The 24,025-nt window shown below is 38.4% G+C and overlaps 4 protein-coding genes across 5 annotated transcripts; 2 read left to right on the top strand and 2 right to left on the bottom strand.

The window, feature by feature from the left end:
- Positions 1-2,607: 2,607 nt before the first annotated feature.
- Positions 2,608-5,331, bottom strand: mrm1 (mitochondrial rRNA methyltransferase 1 homolog (S. cerevisiae)). Its single transcript, XM_023298641.3, has one exon. It carries the CDS (start codon positions 5,097-5,099, stop codon positions 3,915-3,917), a length of 1,185 nt encoding a protein of 394 aa, XP_023154409.1. The 5' UTR covers positions 5,100-5,331; the 3' UTR covers positions 2,608-3,914.
- Positions 5,332-6,663: 1,332 nt separating this feature from the next.
- On the top strand, positions 6,664-11,121 carry chmp2a (charged multivesicular body protein 2A). The gene is made up of 6 exons (XM_023298606.3): positions 6,664-6,820; positions 8,594-8,761; positions 8,845-9,024; positions 9,110-9,240; positions 10,144-10,205; positions 10,288-11,121. The coding sequence occupies exons 2-6, from the start codon at positions 8,594-8,596 to the stop codon at positions 10,407-10,409; spliced, it is 663 nt and encodes a 220-aa protein (XP_023154374.1). The 5' UTR covers positions 6,664-6,820; the 3' UTR covers positions 10,410-11,121.
- A 100-nt stretch (positions 11,122-11,221) lies between these two features.
- Positions 11,222-19,470, bottom strand: msl1b (MSL complex subunit 1b). Of its 2 annotated transcripts, none has more exons than XM_023298605.3 (9): positions 19,342-19,470; positions 18,076-18,784; positions 17,755-17,954; positions 17,258-17,577; positions 17,054-17,118; positions 16,888-16,955; positions 15,228-15,352; positions 15,050-15,122; positions 11,222-13,199 (listed from the first exon to the last, which is right to left on the bottom strand). In XM_023298605.3, exons 2-9 carry the CDS (start codon positions 18,694-18,696, stop codon positions 13,109-13,111), a joined length of 1,563 nt encoding a protein of 520 aa, XP_023154373.1. In that variant the 5' UTR covers positions 18,697-18,784; positions 19,342-19,470; the 3' UTR covers positions 11,222-13,108. The 2 variants fall into 2 exon arrangements, with proteins under 2 accessions (XP_023154373.1, XP_023154372.1); XM_023298604.3 differs by having other exon boundaries at positions 17,216-17,577.
- A 1,721-nt stretch (positions 19,471-21,191) lies between these two features.
- gip (gastric inhibitory polypeptide) lies at positions 21,192-23,845 on the top strand. The gene is made up of 5 exons (XM_035943077.2): positions 21,192-21,236; positions 21,328-21,413; positions 22,575-22,712; positions 22,796-22,883; positions 23,676-23,845. Exons 2-4 carry the CDS (start codon positions 21,334-21,336, stop codon positions 22,881-22,883), a joined length of 306 nt encoding a protein of 101 aa, XP_035798970.2. The 5' UTR covers positions 21,192-21,236; positions 21,328-21,333; the 3' UTR covers positions 23,676-23,845.
- The last annotated feature ends 180 nt before the right edge of the window (positions 23,846-24,025 follow it).

Below are 24,025 nucleotides of genomic sequence, written 5' to 3' on the forward strand. Positions count from 1 at the left end.
AAGTTTATTTTTTTAGAGTATATACTAACCTTTAATGTTAATGTTACTAACCTGTCTGTCTTGTCTTTTTGTTATTTTTCTTCTTTTTATGTAAGCAGCTGAACACTTGAATTTCCCTTTGGATTAATAAAGTATCTATCTATCTATCTATCTATCTATCTATCTATCTATCTATCTATCTATCTATCTATCTATCTATCTATCTATCTATCTATCTATCTATCTATCTATCTATCTATCTATCTATCTATCTATCTATCTATCTATGAGTGTTGCCTATTCTTTCTGAGCTCCACCAAACATACAATTAAACACAATGGAATGCTGTTTTATTCTATATTAAATGGATAAATACATAACAAATAAATATTACCATGAAATAGATAAATTAATCTCTCAAAGAAACTGTGGAATAAATATTTATTTCTATAACTGTCATCTCTCCAACACATTTTGTACTCACTCAGGTCCGAATATAATGATGCTGCCACCTCCGTGCTTCACTGTCAGTGCTATGCATGATTCACACCAAACATGTTGAACCTCATCTGAGTCAAACAAATTTTATCTTGAGCACCCTTTGACCAAAGAGTGTGCTCCTAATAGTCATCAGGCTTCTTTTAATGTCTTTTTAAAAAGTTTAAACTTACAGTTTTGCACTGGTAACGTGCTTTTCTTTGACACAATCCACGGAGACTGACATAATGAACTGTTCTTTACGCTGTCCAAGCTCTCACAGAAAATGAGATTAAAACTGATAAGCCCTGTGCATCTGCCCAAAACAAGATAATGAAAGTAGTGCACTGTCAGAGGCATCATTTAAAGAAGAGGACCATTTCAACCCTGATTAGTGATACTGAGAGGACTCATTCACACCTCATGATTACTTCTGCAACTGTTTTTTTCACTGATGTTTAGTTGATCATTGATCTTCCCATGTCCTTCTCTATCTTTGTAAAGTTTAACAATCATTTCTTTCAGGTCCTCTAATAATTCTTGACATGAGGATCGACACAAGTCAAAAAACTGAGTAATTTCTGGTGCTCACAGCTCGTTTTATTACCATATTTATGCAATCTGGCTGTTTGGAAATCATAAATGTTTACTTTGAGGCCTGTATTTTCAGCATAGACTTTCTGAAGCATTTGCTTTTGATTAAATATAAGAGGAAAGACTGTATTTGTCAGCTTGAAAATAATGAGATTATTGAGAGGTGATGCAATTTGCATTGCTTGACATTTAAATGGTTCCGACAGCAATGGAACAATAGAATCACTTCTGTTGTGTTCTGCATCCCATAGGACAATCCATCAAGGACAAATAGGGGAGGAGCTAAGTCGCCTCTTTGCAGAAGGACAGTGATGCCAAATACAGTTTAAATCAGTCAATAATCCTCAAAAAAAATTACAGAAAACTTAGAATTTCTTCATGCTAATTTAAATATTCATTCTGTATGTGCACTTTTGGCATGAGGTTATTCTTCATGCACTAAAGTTCAAAAAAGCTATAGTTTTCTGTGTTTTGGTGTGAGTAACCTGACCTCAACCCCATCCAACACTTCAGGGATAAAAACTGGAACATCAGCTGTGATCGACACATTATCACCCAACATCAGGGCTGAATCTCACTAATTCTCCAGAGGCTGAATGGAGATAAACGTCTGCAGCCAAGGACACATGATCATACCTTCACAGTAAGGAATGCAAAGACTGAACACATCTAATCTTTCATAGCTCTGCCACTGAGGCTGCTAGCTTCAGCTAAAGTGATCTAGGTAGATATAGAACTGATGTATAATTATTTAATCAATACTGTATCTGCTGTCTGCCTGAAGAGTGGATTCACAGACTAATGTAGATTCAGTGGAGCTCCAGTTTTAGGACAGGAAATGGAGCTGCTATTACCAGTCCAGTGGTTTTACAATGGCGGCGAAGAAAGTTAATTATAATACTGTTTGTCTTACTTGCTAGTGTGTTTTCTATGCTCATCTCGCTGTGTTTTTTTATGGGGTGTTATTCCTGTAGGGCTTTCCTTTTAGTTTTTAATACACTTGTGATTTGTGACAAGCTGATAACGTGTGGGTGTGTCAGGCCCTTTGAACCGTCACATGCGATATTCAGCAGCACAAATAAAATTGACCTGGATTGACTTTCACCCCAGAGACCTGCATGGACCTTTTTCAACAGCAGACATTTTGCCGAGTCACAGCGGTTCAGGTGTGGTTGTGACGGCTGCATTCCACCTGGGGGAGGTGCGTTCAGGTTCATTGTCACAGCGTGGGGAGACACTAAAGGAGCTCACGTCACTGCAAATGATATCAGTTCAATCTACAGTCAGAACTCAAAATGTCGGCAACAGAGAGAGTCACAGATACGACTTAATGATCTGAATTTTAAAGTTTAAAATCAGCCGATTTTCATTACAATTGTTCAAGTTGATCAACCCAAATTCAAATATAAATGATTCAAATTCAGTTTCTAGTACCACATAAAGGCAATCTTCTTAAATTCAGCATTTGATCTAGTGAGCAGTGAGCAGATACTCTGTAAATAATGTACATTCATATGACTTTTAAAGGCCCAAGATCTATGGAAACGGTCACAAAAATGGCAAAATATCTATTTATTTTTACGTCTTTTACATATATGTTCCTGTTCTAATACATTTTATTCACCTTACATGATGGTTTATGCAGTTTTAAACCATTTTTGTGGTGTCAGTGAGCAGAATTCTAATGGAGAAGTCAAAATATCTTCCCTAAAACCATAAAATCCAACAACATGGAGTCTAAACAGACCTAAATCAGCCTTGAAAAACCAACAATGTGTATTTTAACTGTAATTGTACGCTATTGAAGCCACAAATTCCCAATAATGACGAGGTAGCCATGGATACCATAGTCAACTAACACCATGATCAAGTTTAATTTTATTCAAAATATAAATCTAATCATTAAGATATTCTTATTTGACAACACAACACTGACAGAGCAAATATTTTTTCAATTTTGTGGATGTTTCATGGGAGCATCACAGTAGTATTTTGTAGGTTAAAGCCTGTATTAGTCCACAGTTTTATTTTGAACCAATTCTCTCCTTATCTCTAGGCCTACTGGTTCCTTCTGAAGACTGAACTCTATGAAAATGGGTCAGAAATATACGGAGTTTATGTATTTTATAGTCTCACTATTTCCTAAACAGGTGGACACTGTAGTTTTAAGAAAATGTTCCTGAAACAGGAGGATTGGGGACTATTTTCAGTTGCAGATCAATACACATTTGGTGCTCCGGGGAGTACTTGTGGCAGCAGGATGGTTCATTATGTGGGGCTGAGGCAAATGAATACAGTGTGTGTTCATGGTAATGAAGAATTATGCAGTTTTTAATAGTTTTTGGACAAGAATGAATCTCATGCAATCAGAATTTCCATACAAAGATAAACTTTACTGATCTCTCACTGCAAAAATGTAAATTTTCATGAACCTGGTTGATAATGAATGAGTTTAAAACATCATTCTTTCAGTCGTTTTGGAGGATTACAGTGAAATATTCAATTGAATACAAAAAGATGTGGTTCTGTTGCCTTTTGAAAGACCACTGTAATGTTACTAATAGACCCAAAAAAGCCTTGGACTGGAGTGGGTCATGTTTCTTCAACATTACCTTCAAAATAGAAAGTATGAGCTCACACAAAACCTGATTCTTTTCCAGAAAACATAATTCAATCCATATATGCTGCTTTTTTTTGAATTGTCATCTGGTGCATCGATTTTTAAGTTTTCCTTTACATAAATAAAGACATTTTTACCATGAATCAATGCAGTAAAGACACAGATCACTGCATAAAGATCGCCGGAATGCAATGTAAAATGTCCCCTTCAATAATCAAATGAAACCTATGCTCTTCTTCTTTATTTAGTTCCTTTTATGTCTGTGGTGAAGCAGATATCTTTGGTTTTCATCATCTGGAAGCCTCCTGGAGTGCAGCAGAGAGTGCAGCAGGATTCCTGCAGCCACAGAGACGTTGAGGGACTCGATGCCGGGGAAAAGGTCTCTACCAGCTGGGATGGTGAGGAGAGTTTGGCACAGAGGCAGCAGCTCCTGGGAGAGTCCTTCCCCTTCGCCTCCCATCAGCAACAGCGTGGGTTTGGTCATCTGGAAGTCTGAACATTTGGTGACAGGAACCTCTGTTTCCGTCCCCACAGTTCCAACCACCTGCCAGCCCTGCGCCGCCTTCATCTTCAGCATATCTCCGAGGTTTTCATGCCCGTACACCCCCATCACCTCCATGACGCCTGAGCTGGCCTTGCTGACCACTGGAGACAGAGGACAGCTGTGGCGAAGGCTGCTGACCACTCTGTCCACGCCGAGGAAGTAGGCAGAGCGGAGGATGGCACCGAGGTTCATCGGGTCCTGTATCCTCTCCAGGACGAGCCACAGAGGGAGGCTGGAGTCGTTTCCTTTGTGTGCTGAGTCCTCAGTGAGGTATCTCAGAGGACTGGCCTGCAGACACAACCCTTGATGAACTGCTCCAGAAGACATCTTGTCCAGATCCCTCTTCCCGACCCGATGAACCTGCACTCCTCTCTGATGAGCCTCCTCACACACCTTTATCACAGAAGCCCTTCGAGAGGCCTCCCCTTCTTTAACAAACAGCTTCCAGGCCTTCCGTCTGCCCTGAGTGAGCGCCAGCAGGCAGGGAGCAACGCCAAAAACTATCTCAGATTCCTCTGCTTTGGAGGCCAGCGCTGACTTCTGTCTCCGCTGTGTCTCTTTGTCTGCGGGGAAATCTTCCAGACACAGCTTCCTGAGTTCAGATGACACTCTGCAGTCGTCTCCTCGCCGCTGATTCCACTTCTGGAACGTCTCATTTTTAAAGGCTTTACTCTGAGCTGTCCTCTCTCGTCCTTCTACAGGCTTGTGTTGGACACTGAGGCGTCTCCTGGCTGCAGGGTTGAATCTTCTGTCCTCTGGGCAAAGCAGAGCAGCTGAGAAATGATAAGACGCAACCTGAGAGCGAACAGCTGAGACTGATGCAGGTGTGTGCAGCCTCCAAACAAGTAGCAACTTGTGCTGGTGTGCAAAATTTAAAAGCCACATCTTAAAAGTAGTTGGAAATATGTCCACAGGCACAAAGTCTGTCCTGGAGAAGCTCAGCTCAGCAGTCTGTAGAGTCCATTAATCCATAAAAGATGAGTCCATACATTTCACTAACAGTCTGTCATTATGAGTTAAGTCTAAAATGTTACAGTTACCTTTGTTCAAGCATCTACTACCCTCCAGACAGACATGTTTGTGGCCTTTACGTTAGCTACGCACATGTGCAACTGAGCTGCATCAAGCAAACCGCATTATGACCGGATGTACAGACCTGCTGCCTATAAAATAAAAGTCGAACATTTGCTATCCATGAAAAGACAGAAGAAGCAGAAGTAATACATATATTTTTTCAAATAAGACATCATCCCAAAAAGACAGAATAGCCTATAAGTAACATTTCTGAATATAACGTAGTTCAGTACTTTAACCTCTGTTGACTACAGAAAAACAGACATTAGAGGCCTCATAAAATTAAAGTTTATGACACAACACTTGTATTTGATTTAATTAATCAGCACGAATATATTTAACAAGGTAGTCAGAGTGAGTGTAACCATATTCTTAAAATATTTAGAGAAGATAAGACAATATAACTTCATAAAATAATGAAAACATTAATAATAGCAATTGTTTAAAAACTATTTAATCAACTAAAAGAAGAGCAAGTGGAATCAAAATATAATAAAATTGAAGTTATTTTTAGATTGTTCAGCAGCAAGTTATTGCAGGTGCACATGGAATAAAACTGGATTTTCCAAGTTCAATAAAAGAAGTTGGCAGCTGCAGTGTAATCCAATCACTTCAGGGTGTAATGAGGTAATGTAAGGGGGAAAAGGCAGTAAGGCCATCATAAATAAATAAAACCTAGTGTTTATTACACCTTACAGAGTGTCAGGGCTACCCAGGCTCACAGTGTTGAGTATTATAATTATCACCAGTAATAAATCTTAATTCAGATAAACAAAATCCAAAGACATCAGAGTCGCTCATCCAGCACTGATAGAATAAATGTTTTTCTACAAGGGAATATGCAGATTAATCCTGTAAAGAAACAGATTTTTTTTAACATTCAGGAGTCTTTATTTGTCATGAAATGCACACTAACAGTTCTACAGAGCTGTGCAATAACAAGACATGATAAGAACATTCCTTAAAATAAAAGAAAAAAATAGCCATAGAAAGTTTGTATACATCTATATATTTGTACATATTTACATTTTGCCAGTGTACTATTGCTTTGAGATGCTAAGATTAAGATAAGATTTATATCTGAAAAGGTATTTTTTGTAACTGAGCAAAGTGGTGCTGAAGGGCTTTGATAGCAGCACAGAAAATATCCCACACTGCAGAACAAACATATAAGACTCAATTTAAAAAAAAAGTTTTAATGCATATTTATATATTTGATACAAAAAATAAATAAAAATCGGAATACTTCAAGTCACAGATTTATGAATGAGTCTTTATTGTCGCTTCGGTCTTTTTCTTTCCTGTCCTGTGATGTTGGTTAATTTGACAGCGGTGACGTAACGGTAAAACTGACGTCTATGTTTGTGTACGCGTTTACGTCACTTCCTGGAAGTGAAACTATCGCAACACGGAAGTGTCGGGAAGAAAACAAATAATCGTTTAAATTCGCGTCGAGTTGAAGTCGGAGAAGACGCCCTGAGCACCGTTTACCGTCTGAATTACCGTCTTCTTACCGACGAGCCCGATTCACGGTAAGACCGACCCCCTGTAGGCCGAGTTTGAGCCCGTTAGCCTCAGATTGAGCCGCTGCCTCCAGCTACTTTAATGGAAACAGAGGAGACAAATCTGAGAGGAGCTAAACACGGCTCAAATTAGACCTCAGGCCTCCCGGAACTAACAGCTCAGTGGTCTGCTGAAGGAAACATGGGGTTAATGACATGACTAGAACTGTGCTAGAAACTGATTTATATGCGGGCAAACTGTCAGTGTTCGTTACTTTTCGGTGGAGGTTTAGTTGCTCTGGTGGACTGAGAAGTTCAAGGGGAAAACCCCCCAAAATTTCACAACTACCTGCCTAACTGGCGCTGAATGATTACCTGATTGGACAAAAATAACTAATCTGACGTTCAGCTAATCTAATTAGTATTTGTTCAAGAGAATAAAGCGAAAAATTCTGGCCATTTTCAGGTTTCACCCTGAAGATAGATAGATAGATAGATAGATAGATAGATAGATAGATAGATAGATAGATAGATATTAATCCCGAGGAAAATTCGTGTTCAGCAGCTTACATACAACAACAAAAATAACAAAAAGATATCACAGGCAGGTTAGTAACATTAACATTAAAGGTTGGTATATACTCTTAAAAAACTTGCTGTACAATACTATAAAAACACTTCTAATTTTAAAATCTTTAGAAATACTAGATGTATTTAAAGTCAATAAACACTATTTACACCTTTCAAGGCACCATGATTTAAAGTGATTTAAATGATTTAAGTGACTAATTGAGTAATTTGCTGCCTGTCTTTGTTATGTAATTCTCCAATTAATGATTATTTTCAATATCGATCAACCTGTTGACTAGTTTTGATAAATTGTTTGTAATAATTTCTGTCAAACTAATGTCACGTCTTCAGATGTCTTCTTTTGTGTGAAGCTGCAACGATTAATTGATTAACTGTGAACTATTAAATTAATCACTGACAATTTAAATTATTATTCTTATATTATTATTAGTTCTCTAATTCCAGCTTCCTATATTTGAATATTTTCTGATATCTACACTTGTTCACAACAGGAGACTGAAAGTCCTTTGGTTTTTGAACAGAACAAAACATTTGATGGAAGCATCTTAAGGCCTTGAGAAGCGCTGATCAACAATTTTCACCATTTTCTGACATTTCTAGATCATGTTTAATGTGAAACCTAATTAAATATTTGGGGTTATGAATGTTGTTCATTAGCCTGGATGTTCCAAAGTTATACACCAAATCATTCACTGACCGATTCTCATTCTTGTGGTAACTAATGATTGTTTTAGCTATCAATGAATCTTTTATATGTTGGATCACAGGGATGGTGACGTCATTTAATATCAGATTTTTCTGACCAATAGAGCTGCAGTTATGTGTGAATTATTTTACTCGATTAACCAATTAGTTGTTTGGTCATATAATGTCTTAAAATGGTCACTTTAATGTTATTCAGGAGCAAGGAAACCAGAAAACAGTCATTTTGATGGAGCTTGAGTCACAGAATGTACACTTTTAACATATTAGTCAGCAAAATAGTTGCCAATTAAGTTGATAGTTGACAACTAATTGATTAATCATTGCAGCTCGCTAATTGACTTTACTTTCACGCAGAGAATATGCAGGAAATGTCCATAAATCAGTTACAGTGGTTATCATAATCATAATTTAGCTCTTGTGTAATTATTTTTCTATGAAATGTTATTGTTGACAGCACCTGTGTTGTTTGACATCGTCTGACATTCTGCTTTTGGTATTTTCTACCAGATGGATAAATTATTTGGTAGAAGAAAGACTCCGGAGGAGATGCTGAGGCAGAACCAGAGGGCGCTCAACCGGGCCATGAGAGAACTGGACCGAGAGCGCACAAAACTGGAGCAACAGGAGAAGAAGATCATCGCTGACATCAAGAAAATGGCCAAACAGGGACAAATGGTTGGTAGAGCTCACAAGGAGAGATTTAATTTGTATGAAGGAAAGAGAAATCGCTCTAATTTGTATCATTTACATCTTTGCAGGACGCTGTGAAGATCATGGCCAAGGATTTGGTCCGCACGAGGCGCTACGTCAAGAAGTTCATCATGATGAAAGCCAACATTCAGGCCGTCAGTCTAAAGATCCAGACGCTCAAATCCAACAACAGCATGGCGCAGGCTATGAAAGGAGTCACCAAAGCTATGGCCACCATGAACAGACAGGTCTGTAACAACATCACTGAAACACTCTGGAGATAAAGTATGCTCTCCCGGTGTTTACAGCCTTTTATTTATTCCTTTCCTGCAGCTAAAACTGCCTCAGATTCAGAAGATCATGATGGAGTTCGAGCGACAGAGTGAAATCATGGACATGAAGGAGGAGATGATGAATGACGCCATCGACGACGCCATGGGAGATGAGGACGATGAGGAGGAGAGGTGAGGGACTGAGAGGAGCAACAAAACTCATCTTTTGAAGATTAACATGTTAATAATTCCTGTTTGTTGTTCCAGCATCTCTTCCCCCTCCCAAGCATCCCCCAAAGCAAAACATGCACAAAAATCTATTGTCTGAAGGAGAAATTTTACGTTAATAAAGTTAAAACCAGCAACTTCTTAGCTTAGCTTAACCCTCGTGTCAAAATTGACCTGTTTTAGAGTTTGAAAATGTGGGGAAAAAATATATTTTCACAGTGAATCTTCTGATGTCCACATTTTCAACATTTTTGGGAAATCTTCGAAAATTTTTTGGTGGAAAAAAAAGAAATGTTACAAATATTACTTAAGAACATTCACAAAAAAAATCAACCAAAATCCAGCAAATTTCGCTGGATTTTGGTTGATTTTTATGTGAATGTTCTTAAAAGAATCTTAGAAGTTTTACTGATATATATGTAATCACTTTAGATATTTTTAGGATTTTTTTGGAAGATTTTTATTTTTTGAAAATATTTACAAGGATTTTCTTGCCAAATTTGGGGGATTTTTTTTTAAAAATAAAACTTTTAAGGGAAACTTTTCAGGAATTATTGGAATTTTATTCCCAAAGGTTTTGCAAATTTTCAGAAATTTGGGGGATTTTTTGCTGAATTTTTAGAAACAATATTTTTTGGTGCCCCTAAATGAGGACAACAGGAGGGTTAAAGCTAGCTAGACTGTGACCAAAAGACAATAAAATCTGCCTTGCAGAACCTGTAAAACTTACTGATTAACATCTTGTATCTTGTTTAGCCTGAGCAGGTTGTAACTTTGATTTTCTTCTTTACTGTCCCTCCACAGTCTGATATAACTAACCCTGTTTAAGTTTCTATTCATTTTCCTTGTCATTGTGTCTCTTCTTAGTGACGCCATCGTCTCCCAAGTGCTGGACGAGCTGGGTCTGAATCTGTCCGACGAGCTCTCAGGTAAGAAAAACCCACAAACATTTTACACGTCTCTTGAGATATTTTCCTCTAACGCCGGATATCTTCTGTGTGTTCATTCCAGGTCTTCCGAGCACCGGAGGAAGCCTGTCGGTGGCCGCGGGAAAGAAAGCCGAGCCCCAAGCCGCCCTGGCCGACGCCGACGCCGACCTGGAGCAGCGCCTGAACAACCTCCGAAGAGACTGAACCCGATGTGTGGCGACGGTGTGAATACAGATACAAAACATACTCGAATCTCTGTGTCTAGATTCCTTTGGAGGCGTAACCGGCGGAGCGCTAAGCTGCCTCAGCAGACAGGCTGAGTTCTAAAAGGTGTATGGCTTTCTGTTCCAGGTGTTTTTTTGTTTTTTTCCATTTAATGTGTGTAATATGTATTTTATCAAAGAAGTCATCAGCCTTCATAGGTCCAGCAAATTCTTGTCTCATTTAAGATTTTGCCAAATGACAAATTGTAGGAAAGTGAACTTTTATTTCACTGTCTGTAAATACTAACTCCTCAAGGCATGACGATTTCACAGATTAACACTAATTATTACAAATAGGAACCCAAATGAGAGCTGGTGATATTACAGAGGGTGAAATTTTATATGGTTGGAGTCTAGAAATGTCAGGGTTTTTGTACATGGGGAGGGTTTGGTGTTCTTTATATCATTATCATCATAAAAGTAAGACATTTTTAACCCCCTGATGAGAGAATTTTGATTATATTTGTGGGAGTTGACGGCAATTGGAGTCGGGACGGTTTATTTGGCAGAGAAAGGTTTGTTCAGCTGCAGTGGAAAGCGAAAGATCAGCAGCATTTTACACCAAATAAGGAATCGGTGGTGTTTATTTTTCAGATACTGTCCTGTTTTTTTTTTCTTTATTCAATAAACATTTTTTTTCCAGATTTAAATTACTCCGTGTGATTAGAAAATCATTTTAGCATCAGAGTCCCACTCACTACAAACCTGACTGAAGATCAGCTTTAAAAGTAACAACACAACTATATCCACGTATCATAGACATATTCATTTTATTCCAAAAAAATTTAACTTTCAAAACTGTCAATTTTGTCAACATACAATCATAGAACAATATTGAATGTACTCAACACTTCCAACATTAAATAATAAAAAAATAACAGCCATGTTTTATGTACATTTGTTTCTGAAAGCTATGTACAGGAAAAAAAAAAGGAGAATCAACTTTCCAAAAACCTGCCTTCACGTAGCAGTTGGAAGTGTTGAAGCTGAAGCCGTTGCATCGTCGTACGTAGAACAGTTTGAGCAAACGCAGCGAGGAAGAGGAAGAAACACCGGCAGAGAAATCAGACTGCGACCGAGAAGAACCCGGAGAGATTAACTGGCAGCGTGTTAAAGAGCATACTGGTGGCTATAACTACAGCTAGAAAGCTTATTTATCGTCTAAAACGGCTCCCTTTGAACTCGAGAGACCGAATGCATACACATAACTTGATTTATATTTACTGGATGTGAGCGTATTAAGATTGGAAACACCGAAATCAAGATCAGAACTGTTATTCTTGGATTAAGATGAGGCTGTTCGGGCTGAACGCAGCAGCCGAAAAAATCATGCTTTCAATATTTTGTAGTCCAATGAGCAGAAATTATTCTCCATTCTGGGGTGAAGCCATGCTATCATCGTCTTTTCAAACAGCTAAATAGAGTCCATGCAACTCACACATTAAAAAAAATGTAACTAATAGAAAACAGGGAACAGATCACTGGGTTTCACGCCAACTTTACTAGCCGTCAAATTTTCCGTGCCTTGAAGAACAACCATCCGTTTGCTTAATTTTTTTTCCCCTCCTTTCATTGGATTGGCTCAAAAACTGCAATTGTTTTTTTTTTTTTTTTTTTATAGAATATATGAAATCATGCTGGCTCAAAACTCCCAATATCACACTGAACATTGATAAAATCTTATTGAAGTTGTGTGCGAACAACGATATAGGCAATACACAGCACGATACAGTCGGATTTGGACTTTTTTTTTCCACTTAGGCAGGGAGAATGAGTGGCAAAACTACCCAGAGCACAAGGATGAAGCTGTATTGCTCAGTGATGAACAGTTGAAGCTCTAGTTTCAGTCTAAATGGCAAAAAAGCTGCGTTTCCACCATGGAAAATGGGAAATAGGACAATTTGATGCATTTTCCATCTACGTTGAACTCCAAATTTCCCTTCTTGGTTTCCAAAAGCACAGAAATTGATCATGACTGGTTGAGAACTTTTTCAGCTGTCCTATTTTAAAGATCTGTAGCTGTATATTGTTCATGGTGCTGCAGAGGAAAGCATACGACAGACTGACCGACAGTAACTTACAGTACAGCCGTGCACAAAAATGATATGTAAAAACAGCCGGCGCTTTTTCCAGTTTGCTAAATCTAGATGGCAGTGTAAAGGAACGCTTTAGTTTATTGAAAAAAAGATTAAAAGTTCAGGTTACTTTGGGTGGAAACGCAGCTTAAACACTCAAGATTAGAGTCCCCACTTCTGTCCACTATGCATAAAAAGGGACAGGATCTCCACTTGTGTTTTTGCATGGCACAGCTCCAACAATATTAATCTCAGACATGTTACAGAACATGCATATAACTCTGGAGTAATCGTCAGCAGCTGCTAACATGAGGACTGTAATCTTGCAGCATGGAAGAGGTGCAGGGACACCAAAAATAGCCCCCAAAGCCAGTATTCTGCAGGAGATCAGCTGGTCTGTGGCGACGCGTGGAGGCTGGAGAGTTGTTTTCTCTCCCACAGACTGAAAGCGACAGCAGCTATACACAGCGACTAATGATTTATCCCTCCCCCGCCCCCAGACAGGACAAACGGAGCATCTGGTCATGGAGCAGCGTCTCTCCGCTGGTTTAACGCCGCGTAGGTTTCACTTCCGGCAGGTCCGGTGAGGCGTGTGTTTCTTGGGGACCTCGATGCGGCACCGGCTCCGATCGTCCAGCCAAGGCAGCTCGAAGTTCCTGGAGGAAAACGGCGTTCAGACAGTTTACTTTCAGTTCAGGGATGATGACATACGAGAATAATTCCTGGAGAAAAGCTGAGCAAACACCACTGACGCCAGTGCTTCGTTTACATCTCTGTATCCAGCATTCATCAAGACTTAACTTGCTGTAAGTTAACAGACAAGCAATGAAAAATGATTTCTTGACTATAAAAATGGCCTTTACAGTCACTAGATTCCAAGCCCAGACTAGTTGATGATTTTAGCTCAGACAGACTTCTGAGCTCTGAGACAAAAATCCTGGGTTTAACTCTAAAGAAGGTGCAGCAATGTTGAAACATTAGTCCAATAAAAGACTGAATTAAGCTCGTGTGCTCCAGCCTCCTTTTGTGTTCTAAAAAAACACTGGGAGCTGTCAGCGTCCACAATATTTTCTGGCATTTCTAGTTCCAGCAGCTGTAGGACAAGACCTGACAGCAGCAGCGAGTGACAGCCAAAGAAAGCAAGAGGGGAGTTGGAGAACAACATCACGGCTGCTTTTCATTGTGCCAACACGTCTCCTCGTCTCAGCTCCTCCCAGAGAGGATGTGAGAGACGAGAGCAAAGAAGCCGAAGCTGCCAAGAAGAAATCCTTCATTCTACAGGACCAAAACATCCAAATTTCTCATCAGGAATCTAGTGAATGTAAAGGTCCTTTTTAAAGGCAAGAAATCATTTTGTAAGATCTTGTCCTGTCTCTTTGCCTCTAGTAATTTGTTGCTTGTCTGTTTGTCAACTTACAGCATGTTAAGTCTTGAAAATGCCCTTTTAAATTCCCCCTTGGGGACAAATGAAGTTATCTAAATTGAACTGAACAGCGTCACTTTTAAGCAGCACCTCTAATTTACAACTTCATGCACGACCACAAAGACATTACATGTATGATGCACCTGTTTTCTTGCTCTTAGCTCCTCTCTCTACTCTATTCATCTCCTTACGGTACATTTAAGTCGCTGAAAATCCTCTATGATAACATGAGGAATTAACTATTGCACTGACCGCCAGTTATTTTGATATTTGAGTTTTAAGGGAAAAAAACAAGCTAAATCCTCTGATTCCACCTTTTTAAGTTTTAATATTTTCTGGTTTCTTTACTTCTCTCTGACAATAAACACATACATTTGAGTTGAGGAAAAAAAACTAAATATTTGATGAGGTCATCTTGAGATTTGGGAAACACTGATGGACATATTTCACCTTTTTATAGGCCAAATAACTCATTGACTACCTGATCGAGAATTTAAATCATCTTTAGTTGCAGCACCTCATAGCCTGATTTGATTCTCTTTCTCAGGCGTTTTCATTTTTGTTTTTGAGCTTGTATGAATATCGAGTTAAGACGTCTGGGAAGAAAAACAGACACTCTTCTATTATTGCAATCACATGAATTGCAAAAGTTTAGGACAATTTCCAGAGTCTTGAAATCCAAGTTTGAGGCCAAAAAACAACAACGGAGGGAATATCTTTTGTAAAAAATGCTGTTAATTATGATTGACAAGATGTTAAAACTAATAATTTCATGACAAAGAGCACCAGTGCTGTTATAGAAACGCTTACTATATTCTTTACTATAATTTATTACAAACATTTTAATTCTATAAGCAGACTTTAACCCTTCTGTGTATCTTATATCACACCGTACCAAAATCAGGGAGTTCTTCAAATCAGTAAACAGTCTTAGATGCATGTTTTTTGCTAATAAATCTCCCTGAGTTTCTTTAATCTACTGATTTCCTCTTCCTTGAAGCATCAGAAGCATCAAAGAAACATCAGCCTGATATAGCTGCTCAGTAAATGTGACAGAATTCAAAGAAAACACCTCCAACTTACTGTTGTGTGAGTTTGGGCAGCGGCCGTCCAAAAGCAACCACAGGCAAGAAGGGAGTGATCACGATAGTTTCAACTGGAAGAAAATAAGAAAATAAAGTTAAACATCATGCCTGTGTTTCTACATCACACTGCACCCCGTCGTATTCACGTATTCTGATACTGAACGGTGCTGCTGTACCGTCTTCGGTGTCGGGATAGAAGGACGACAGCTCCGGCTCGGTCTCCTGGACGACTTTCTTCCTGTTCATGCGCTGCTGCAAGCGCTGGAACATGCGCTGCTCTCTGATTCGCTGGATGTCCCACCTGAAAACCCACACGAGGTTAATAAAAAAGGCGGGAAGAGGACGGATCTAATGAGGAACCGCAGCGCCTCCCTGAAGAGCACAACGGAGCCGTTACATCGTAGGTTTGCCTTAAAGCCACGACACACCATGATTCATTAGCAGGAGCAGTTTTTCCTGACTCAGAATGAGTCTTTATGGGGGCGACTAAACAAAGAGCACCATCAGTCCACTCACTGGAAAACCAAAGAGTCTGTGTTACCTTCTTAGACAGAAATCTGAATTTCCCTCTTTTTTCTGAACAGTTGATGGAACAAAAATGTTTATTATGCTTGAGGGAACGAGACCCTTTTTCTTAAAATTTGTATTTTCCTTTGGCGCTGGTCTGTCTCTTTGGGAGGATGATAAAAATTCCTCTATACAGGAAAAAACCTGAAATAAAGACTTCACTGAGGGCTGAGTGTGCATCACACTAACTTAAGAATTCAGTCAGTCATTCACGGAGTACTAGATGTGCACTACAGTACTTTTTTATATGTAGTGGTAATTATTCAGCACTATTTCATTAGTCTTCACACACTGTAAGCCTTAAAAATGACCTTATAAAAAGGATAAATATCTGCTGAGTGTAAGTCAGAAATGGTTATCACAGGATATTCCCACCACGTCAGCCTGGTGGGATATTTATAAAATGGAAGAGATGACAGCGTTTGTAAATCAAAAACAAGACTGGTTTGTAGCATGTTGGGAAAAATGAGTTGCATGTATAAAAATGAAAAAGCCCAGTTTAATTTTGAGTCTAAAAATTTAAAGACAATGTAATGGTCACGTTTCCGTTTATTTTATTTTCTTGAATGGGAAATTGTCTTCTGAAAAAAGAACAATGATAATATTGTGCACATGCTGTACCCATCACTAAAAATCAGATAAAAATGAAAAATAAAGATTTTTAAAAAAAAAAAAAGACCTTAAAGATGAATATTACATACATAGTATCATAAATATTAAGGGAAAGGTCAAAACATTTAACCATTTCTAGGTGTTTGCAGACAAGAAATTGTACTACAAATGTGCCAATGATATGTTTTAAAGTGCATTTTTGATTAAACTGTGACTATCAGATGAAAATTACCTGAACAAAATTTTAAAAAACTCAATTTACAAGCTTTCCCCCCTACAAAAATCACCTTCCTTATTACGGTGCAATTACCTTTACAGTTTAATGGCATGCCTTGTTATTGGAGTCTCATTTTTCTTTGTCTCACCTACTATTTTAGATTTTTCACATGCAATTACTGACTATACTTCTATAAATGTAATTTCTGTTCAAAATGTAACCTATATCTGTTAGTATTTCTGACAAAAATCATTTTTCAACCATAAAATTTCCCTTTTCTGTGCATATTTTAGCCACAATTCTTAAAAAACCCAAATTGAACTCATAGCTGTTGTTACATGACTCTGTTTTTTAACTCTAGTACTCAGTATCAGTCATGCTTACATCAAAACTCAAGAACCTAGACAGATTTATTGATCACTAAAGTCAGTGTTTGGTACCTTTTTCTCCTCTTCTCATCCAACTCGAGCTTCATGTGACGTTTCAAAAACACACCGTCGTCCAGCGGCTTGACAGAAGCACAAATTCACACATTTAACTCATGAATTAAATGCTTTAGGTTCTGATGTGGGATAACTTTAGAAGCACAATTTTCCTTTGTCTCACCTCAGGAGGGTTAAATGAAGGGTCTTCATCCAAGGGCTCTATGAAATTTTCCCTCCAAGAAGGAACTAGAAGGGAGAAAGAATGAAAGAGGACATTATTCACAGGCAGTGCGTTTGATTTAAATGATAAAGTGATTAAAGATGGGATATAGGTTAGGCTTACAAACAATCAGCATATCATGTACTACATGAGGAGTCCACTCACTGGCCACCTCTTCCTCCTTTTTAGGGGAAGTCTCACGCAGAGGGGACAGAGGAGGTTGGTTCCAGCAACACAGATACATCTCTGTGGTAGACATGAAGGGCAGATCTTCCATCTGACAGCTCAGCTCAGGCTCCTCTTTGCAAGGGAGCAAAATGTCCTTCTCTGGCCCTGATCGCACAGGGACAGTCTTCTCTGGGGTTTCTTTACTGCGCAGCTCTCTTTGATTGGGAGAGCTGGGCTGAATTTCAGATTTCTGGGGGCTAAGTTTGGCACTTTTGCCACGAGATTTTTGAACTTTTGAATCTCCAAAGCAGGATTTCCTGTGTGGGCAAGAGGGAAAAATGAGGTGAGTAAAGTTAAAAGCCTCACTATGAGAAGAAACTTTCACATTGTTTGACTTTTGCATCAGCACTAATTGATCATTTTGTGTATTTTATTCCTGTGGCTTGATTTACACAAACAGTAAACTGTGCTGTGTTTGTCGTGTTTTATGTTACCTTTTTTGACCTTTGCCACCCCGACTAAAGGGCAGTGGAGTGGCTGTGTTGGGCTGTGGACTCTCCTCTATGTCCAGGTCCCACATGTCCTCTTTGTCAGGGGTCCATGGTTCCAGGGGCTGGAAAAGGCGCTTGTCACGAGGAGGATCTTTCCTTGTGAGCTGGAGGCGACGCTCCATGCGCTCAATACGTGCAAGCAACTGCAAAAGAAAAGACGTGAACAGAAAAACTTATGAATGCAGAATGAAAACTCAATTTTGTGTCATTCCAAAGTAACATATTTTATACCACGTTAATATTTAAGAATATACTTTTACGTACTGTCTCCTTATCTGCTTTGAGCTCATCTATCTCCTTGTCCTTGGACTGCAGCTGTTGTTGCTGTTGTTCAATGAGGTCCAGTTGCAGGAGGAGAATCTGCCGGAGGCAATTGGCTTGTGTGTGTGGATTGGCTGGGGTCTTCCTGATGTTCCTCCACTTGCCCTCAGAGGAGAGTTCAATGGATGCTGTGCCAAGGACTCCAGGGACAACCCCCTTCGCACTGTCATCAGCACCAGCATCCTTCGGGTTATTGTTCACAGCCATCTGAGGATTATCCATATTGTCAACAGAGAGGGGTTTACCTTTCACCGGGGTTCCCTCACCCCCCATTGGTCTGACAGGGGACAATATCCCCACAGTTTTATTGTCTCCTTGAACTACTTCTGCAACTGTAGCAGCGAGAGCAACTTTGCTTGTCATGTAATTCTGCTCTAAGTCCTTAGATTTGCTTGGGATCTCGCCCCCTTGCACGCCTTGAACATCTATAACAAAGTCACAGGACTCCCTCTTGACGCTTACAGGACTCACAGTGGCCAACCCGATGTGCGTTTTGTCAAAGTCAATAGTGTTAGCGTGCTGCTTGAACCCTGTGTATGGAAACAGCGTGGATCTCAGAGTCATGGCGAACACAGCCACTTTTCATCCTGCAACGCCTCGGCGAAGCAATTTAACCACAGCTACTTCCCATGTGAAGTTAGCAGCTGCTGTCCTGCAAAACAAAGAGCAAAAAAATACATTTCACGTGTAACGGTTGTCTGTTCAGTTAGGAGCGTGGCGTCTTGGAGCTGGTAGCAAAAGACAAACACCAGTTAATAATACTTGGACAAACCAAAGAACAGTGTAAGAATAAAGTGTGCATGATCCCGGGCATCCCTGTCCTAAAATCGCTCGCCGGGTGTGAATATTTAAGCTAAGCTACATTAACACTGCAGTACAAACACAATAGCGCTAATTCGGAAACAAACGAGATGGTTTAGGAGGATTTTAACTCGTAAAGAGTGCGCTCGGGCAGACATTTCAGGGCGAGGGCTTCAAACAAGGACTCGGGAGTGGCTGTGTAGGACACTGGCAGCAGCCGTCTCCTCCATTTTGGTTCTCGCGAAATCATGAAAAACAATAACAGCTAGCTAGCAGGCTAACGTTAGCCGCTACTTCTACCAACAAAATGCGCGTTCGCAGAGACTCGGCTGTAACGACCGTGTCGTAACGGTAACCGTTCGCACAGAGCCGTTTTTACAAACATGCATTGATGCGTCTGGAGCTTACCTCGACTACAATTCAAGTCCACCTGCAAGTGCCTTCATGTTCCCTCCTCAAGACTTGTTTTAAAGCGCCTACTACTGCGCATGCGTAATTTGTTGGCTGGCCATTTCTTGTGTTTTGGAAGGTTCCATCAGAAGGGCGCCAGCAGGGGGCGACAGAGGTTCACAGTACACAACGAAACATTAAGTTGTCATCGTAAAATAAAGCGAAAATACAACATTATTGAGATGTCACGTCCGGTCTTTATTGTATATTAGCTTGTGGTGGAAAGTGACTTGGTAGTTTTACTGAAAGCATAACTACAGCATTAAATCTGCTGGAGCCTTCCCCCCCGGCATATTTAAAAAATGCCCCGGAGGGCAGAGAGGAGCAAAGACCGAGGGGGCAGGGTCTGGTTACGTATAGCTGACGTAAGGGGTCAGAGGTGACAAGGGCTGAACTGTATTGGTGCTTTATTTTAAAAATGTAATTATAGCAGCAAAGTTATACTAAAAGTGTATTTTATAAACAGAGGCTTGGACTCTAGTTTCATTTGATGTTGAAGGCAAGTCACTGTTATTTAAATTGCACATTTAAAACATTGCTTTCCAATGAAGTAGTAAGATTGATGTTACAAATTTATTGTAATAGTACTTATTGTATCAATTTCAATAAATAATTCATATATTAAGACTCTGCAATGCTATTTATTATAAATATCTACCTTAATAATTAGAATATTAGAGTTGTGAACCTACAACAGTACTTTTAAAATAACTTTGTATAAATAATTCAAATATTAGCAGCGAAGTTTGACTAAAAGTGTATTTTTTAAACAGATGCCTAGACTCTAGTTTCATTTTATGTTGAAGGCAAGTCACTGTTATTTAAAGTGCAGATTTAAAACATTGCTTTGCAATGGAGCAGTAAGATTGACATGACAAATTTACTGTAATAATATTTATTACATAAATTTGTATAAATAATCCAAATATTATGATTAATACCATACAGTAATATTTATCATAAATATTTACCTTAATAATCAGATTCTTAGAGTTAAAACACTACAATAATATGTTTTAAAATTGATTTACAAGAACAATTTAAACTTTAATCAAGACCTACAATATAATACGAATGAGTCTGACCAAATTAAATATGGAATTGTAAATGGATGCCTTTTGTAAGTTAAGCTAAACTTTCTCTGTTCAGTAAGCAACATTATGTCATTAAGCTGCACATAATTTATTTTAAAGATCAGTTTTATGTTCAGGTAATAAGAGTCTCAAATATTCAGTAAGGTAAGTAGCCACCAACCTAGTGTGTTTTATGATTTATTTATAGAAGTCTGCTTGATGTTTGATTGCAGCTACAGGTAGACTGTAGAGCAACTGGGAGAACTTTTTTTAAAATCTGAAACCTAATACATTACCTGAAATCAGGCCATTTGTTTGCCCAGAAAAAGAATAAAGTGTGCAGGTGAAAAAGGTTTGTCTCAAAAGAATAATATGGCTTTTGGTAAGTTAAGGTTGGATATTAATAAGTGTTACTCCACACTGGGTAGAAGCTAACATTCAGTGAAACATTCTTTATCGTCACATATCATAAGCAAACCACTTCTGTTGCTCATACGATCGAGGCACGACTTTTTCATCAGTTTAATGGTGTGTGGGACTTCTGTGGCCTGTTAACTGTTTGAGAAACTTCAGTTAGTTCACTCTTTGCATTATTTCCAGTATGTCTTATCAGTTGTCACCTTTTTATGTGTGTGTCATTAATTACTTAATGTGGTGGACATAAAATGTTTTTGCCGCTTTGAGGGAACTGTATATAAGCTCATTTTCTGAAGGCAGCCCTCCGTGGTAAGTAGCTGACAAATTTCTCACAGCTCGTTTTAAAGACATTTCCACTTACAGGTGAATACGTATGCTTATATCGTTTTTTTCTTTAAAGCTGGGATCTATACCTGCTGCTGTTTTAGATAAAATTCTGTTTTTTTGCTTTAAGGTCGACATGAAGGCACTGCTGTTTAAACTTTTGGTCATCTTCATGCTTGGAGGGCTGCATGCAAACACTCAAACAGAAGAGATGGGGTTAGTTTTCACAAGGCTAATACAAGCTTTACATTTGCTGCTTCCCCTAAATATACGTTAAATCAAATTTGACAGCAGCAAAATTATGGATTTGTGCAAAACAAGGCTGCTAAACCTCAAATTTAATCCACTGAAGTATTTTAACTTGCATGGAAGTAGTCACTCTATGCATTTGTATGTATTTAATGTGTTTAAATCTCATATTGGTGCTGCTGAATAGTCATAAATGTTGTTGTTTTTTGTTTTTTTTTTTAAAGATATTTTGGGCCAGACTGTAGAGAGCTGCCAAGAAATGAGGAGAGAAGTAAATGGAGTTGATGCATAATCTTCTTAACTGAGTCTTATTATCTGAAAATAGAAAGTATGTTCCACTAAAAGATATGTTATATATATGTGTTTAGGAGGAAAATTAACACTACAGAAAGAAACATGGGGCTGTACTTATGTTATTTCAGACAACTATCAATAATCTAAAAGCTGCCGCTGAAACTGGGAATGAAAAACGTGCATGAAAGGAAGCATTTTAATAATTTCTTCCTGTATTCACTGCAGTTTATAGCGTTCAATAACATCTGGTTTGAATAAATTCATAGGAATTCATTTTGAACATGACAGTGGGTGTAGATGAAACAGTGCACTAAAACAGCATTAAACCCGATAATAATCATTTTTTACTCTCAGAATGCATCATATGTAGAATTAAACAGCTACCACACTTCTTGCTGGAGATTTTTTGCAGTTGCTGTGGTTGTTTTGTTCACTTTCGTTTTGTCTCCGTTAAAAGTCTCACTTTAGTCTCACATTTAATGGATTGTTTAAGGGTCAGTGTCCCAATCCTACTAATATAATACCTTAACATGAATGTGGCTCATGTGCAATGAAGGAATAATAAACTGAACAATCGATTTTAGGGGATAAATAAGTACTTACGATGTTTTACAAGCAAAAAACGCCAATCATTTCCTGGGTCCTGCTTTTGATTTGCTGCTTGTCTTTGATCTACAAAGTGATTATATTTGTACTTTTACTGTTTTCAAGACAAAACAGCACATTTGAATATCATTAGCAGCCAGAAGACCAATCATTTAATTGAGAAAATGCTCTAAATAGTCATTTGTTGCAGTTCTATTTGCCTCATTTTATATTTGTGTGGTTGTTAAGTTTCAGTGAAGACGAGCAGCACCTCAGGAGAAGATACGCCGAGTCCGTCATCGCCAGTGAAATCAGCAAAATCAGAGATTCCATGTTGCAGAGAAACTTCATCGATTTCTTGCTCAATCAAAAGGGGAAAAGAAGCAGGTAAGTGAGTGAATGAAGCAGCAGATTAGAAGCTACAGAAAAAGAACACATGCACTGAATGCAGGTGGTTTCTGTTCTTATAGGTCTGCTGCTGTGGAGGAAGATCAGGAGGAACGTTGGTACAACGACCTGCTGAAGCTCAGCCTGCACGACAAGCAGAGAAACATCTAGGTGGGTTTTTCATTCTTCAGAAAGCCTATAAATGATGTAATTAGCAGCCAGACATGGAATATCAGTTGACTGGTAGAAAAATACAATTTAATAATTGATTCATAGTTATTTTTCAAACAAAAATGACAAATGCTCCTTTCAGTTCCATTTTTAGAAATGCAAAAATTTTAATTCTTTTTTGTGGTAAGTAGCAATTAACAGAACATTTTAGGTTATTAACCACTAGTTGAACAAAACATGCAACAATAAATTTTTTTTTACACCGTTTTAACATTTTATAACCCAATTATTTGATTAATTGTCAAAAAAAATTTGTAGAATCAGTTCATGATAAAGTGTTCCTTATTTCCAGCCTGATTTAGGAACATTGTCACTCTTTATTTATGAATGTTATATTTTACAGACACATGCTTTGTACATTAGAAACAAAAATACATCCAGAACTGTACAGATCAAGTCAACTGTGCAATGGCCGATTAATCTTTTCAATCATTTTCAATGAAAATGTGTTCTCAGATTAACAAAAATCTGTATGTTTGATGGGCTTCTTTGTGATAGATAATAGTAAATTAAATATTTTAACTTTTGGGTCTTTAACCATGACGTTTAAATGCATCACATTAATCACTGGGACAAAATGAGGTCCATATTTACCTATAGTCTGACTGAATAATTAATCTCTTAAAGAACAAACTAATGAGACTGATTAATACTCAGATCTGTGGTGAGTTGCGGCTCTAAACTGATCAAATTAAACTGACTGTTTAATATCATGTCTCACACTTTTCTCAGGCTCCAACCAGGTGCACTGATGCTGTTGAGAAATCATCTTACAGCTCCAGATGACATTTCTTCTGATGTTTTTCCTCTGACTTTCTGAAGTTTGTGCAATGTGTGTAGCAGTGTATAATCTTTACTGTGTAGTGTCTACTTGTGTAACACAAATAAAGTCACATGAGATTAGTTGGAAGAAACTGTATTTTATTTTATTTCCCTGATGAATGTAGCAGTAAATAAAGGTTAAATATCTGTGGATCAAAGTTGGAAATTCACATAAACACAGTTTCAGGGTACATTTATTTAAGTATAAATGCAATATTTTGCTCTAGTGCATTTATATGTTACTTGCCTTCAATGGCTAT

This window comes from Amphiprion ocellaris, chromosome 18 (genome assembly GCF_022539595.1).
Source record: "Amphiprion ocellaris isolate individual 3 ecotype Okinawa chromosome 18, ASM2253959v1, whole genome shotgun sequence".
Taxonomy (NCBI): Eukaryota; Metazoa; Chordata; class Actinopteri; family Pomacentridae; genus Amphiprion; species Amphiprion ocellaris.

What these genes read in the sequence shown, in the direction of transcription:
- msl1b (XM_023298604.3), bottom strand. Translation starts at nt 18,696, where the DNA reads ATGACTCTGAGATCCACGCTGTTTCCATACACAGGGTTCAAGCAGCAC. An exon ending in TCAAAGCAGATAAGGAGACA is followed by an intron (nt 17,955 to 18,075) that starts GTACGTAAAAGT and finishes TTTCTTTTGCAG; the next exon opens with TTGCTTGCACGTATTGAGCG. An exon ending in GATGAGAAGAGGAGAAAAAG is followed by an intron (nt 15,353 to 16,887) that starts GTACCAAACACT and finishes GTGGGTTTTCAG; the next exon opens with GTGGGACATCCAGCGAATCA.
- gip (XM_035943077.2), top strand. Translation starts at nt 21,334, where the DNA reads ATGAAGGCACTGCTGTTTAAACTTTTGGTCATCTTCATGCTTGGAGGG. An exon ending in ACTCAAACAGAAGAGATGGG is followed by an intron (nt 21,414 to 22,574) that starts GTTAGTTTTCAC and finishes GTGGTTGTTAAG; the next exon opens with TTTCAGTGAAGACGAGCAGC. An exon ending in CAAAAGGGGAAAAGAAGCAG is followed by an intron (nt 22,713 to 22,795) that starts GTAAGTGAGTGA and finishes CTGTTCTTATAG; the next exon opens with GTCTGCTGCTGTGGAGGAAG.
- chmp2a (XM_023298606.3), top strand. Translation starts at nt 8,594, where the DNA reads ATGGATAAATTATTTGGTAGAAGAAAGACTCCGGAGGAGATGCTGAGG. An exon ending in TGGCCACCATGAACAGACAG is followed by an intron (nt 9,025 to 9,109) that starts GTCTGTAACAAC and finishes CCTTTCCTGCAG; the next exon opens with CTAAAACTGCCTCAGATTCA. An exon ending in GAGGACGATGAGGAGGAGAG is followed by an intron (nt 9,241 to 10,143) that starts GTGAGGGACTGA and finishes GTCTCTTCTTAG; the next exon opens with TGACGCCATCGTCTCCCAAG.
- mrm1 (XM_023298641.3), bottom strand. Translation starts at nt 5,099, where the DNA reads ATGTGGCTTTTAAATTTTGCACACCAGCACAAGTTGCTACTTGTTTGG.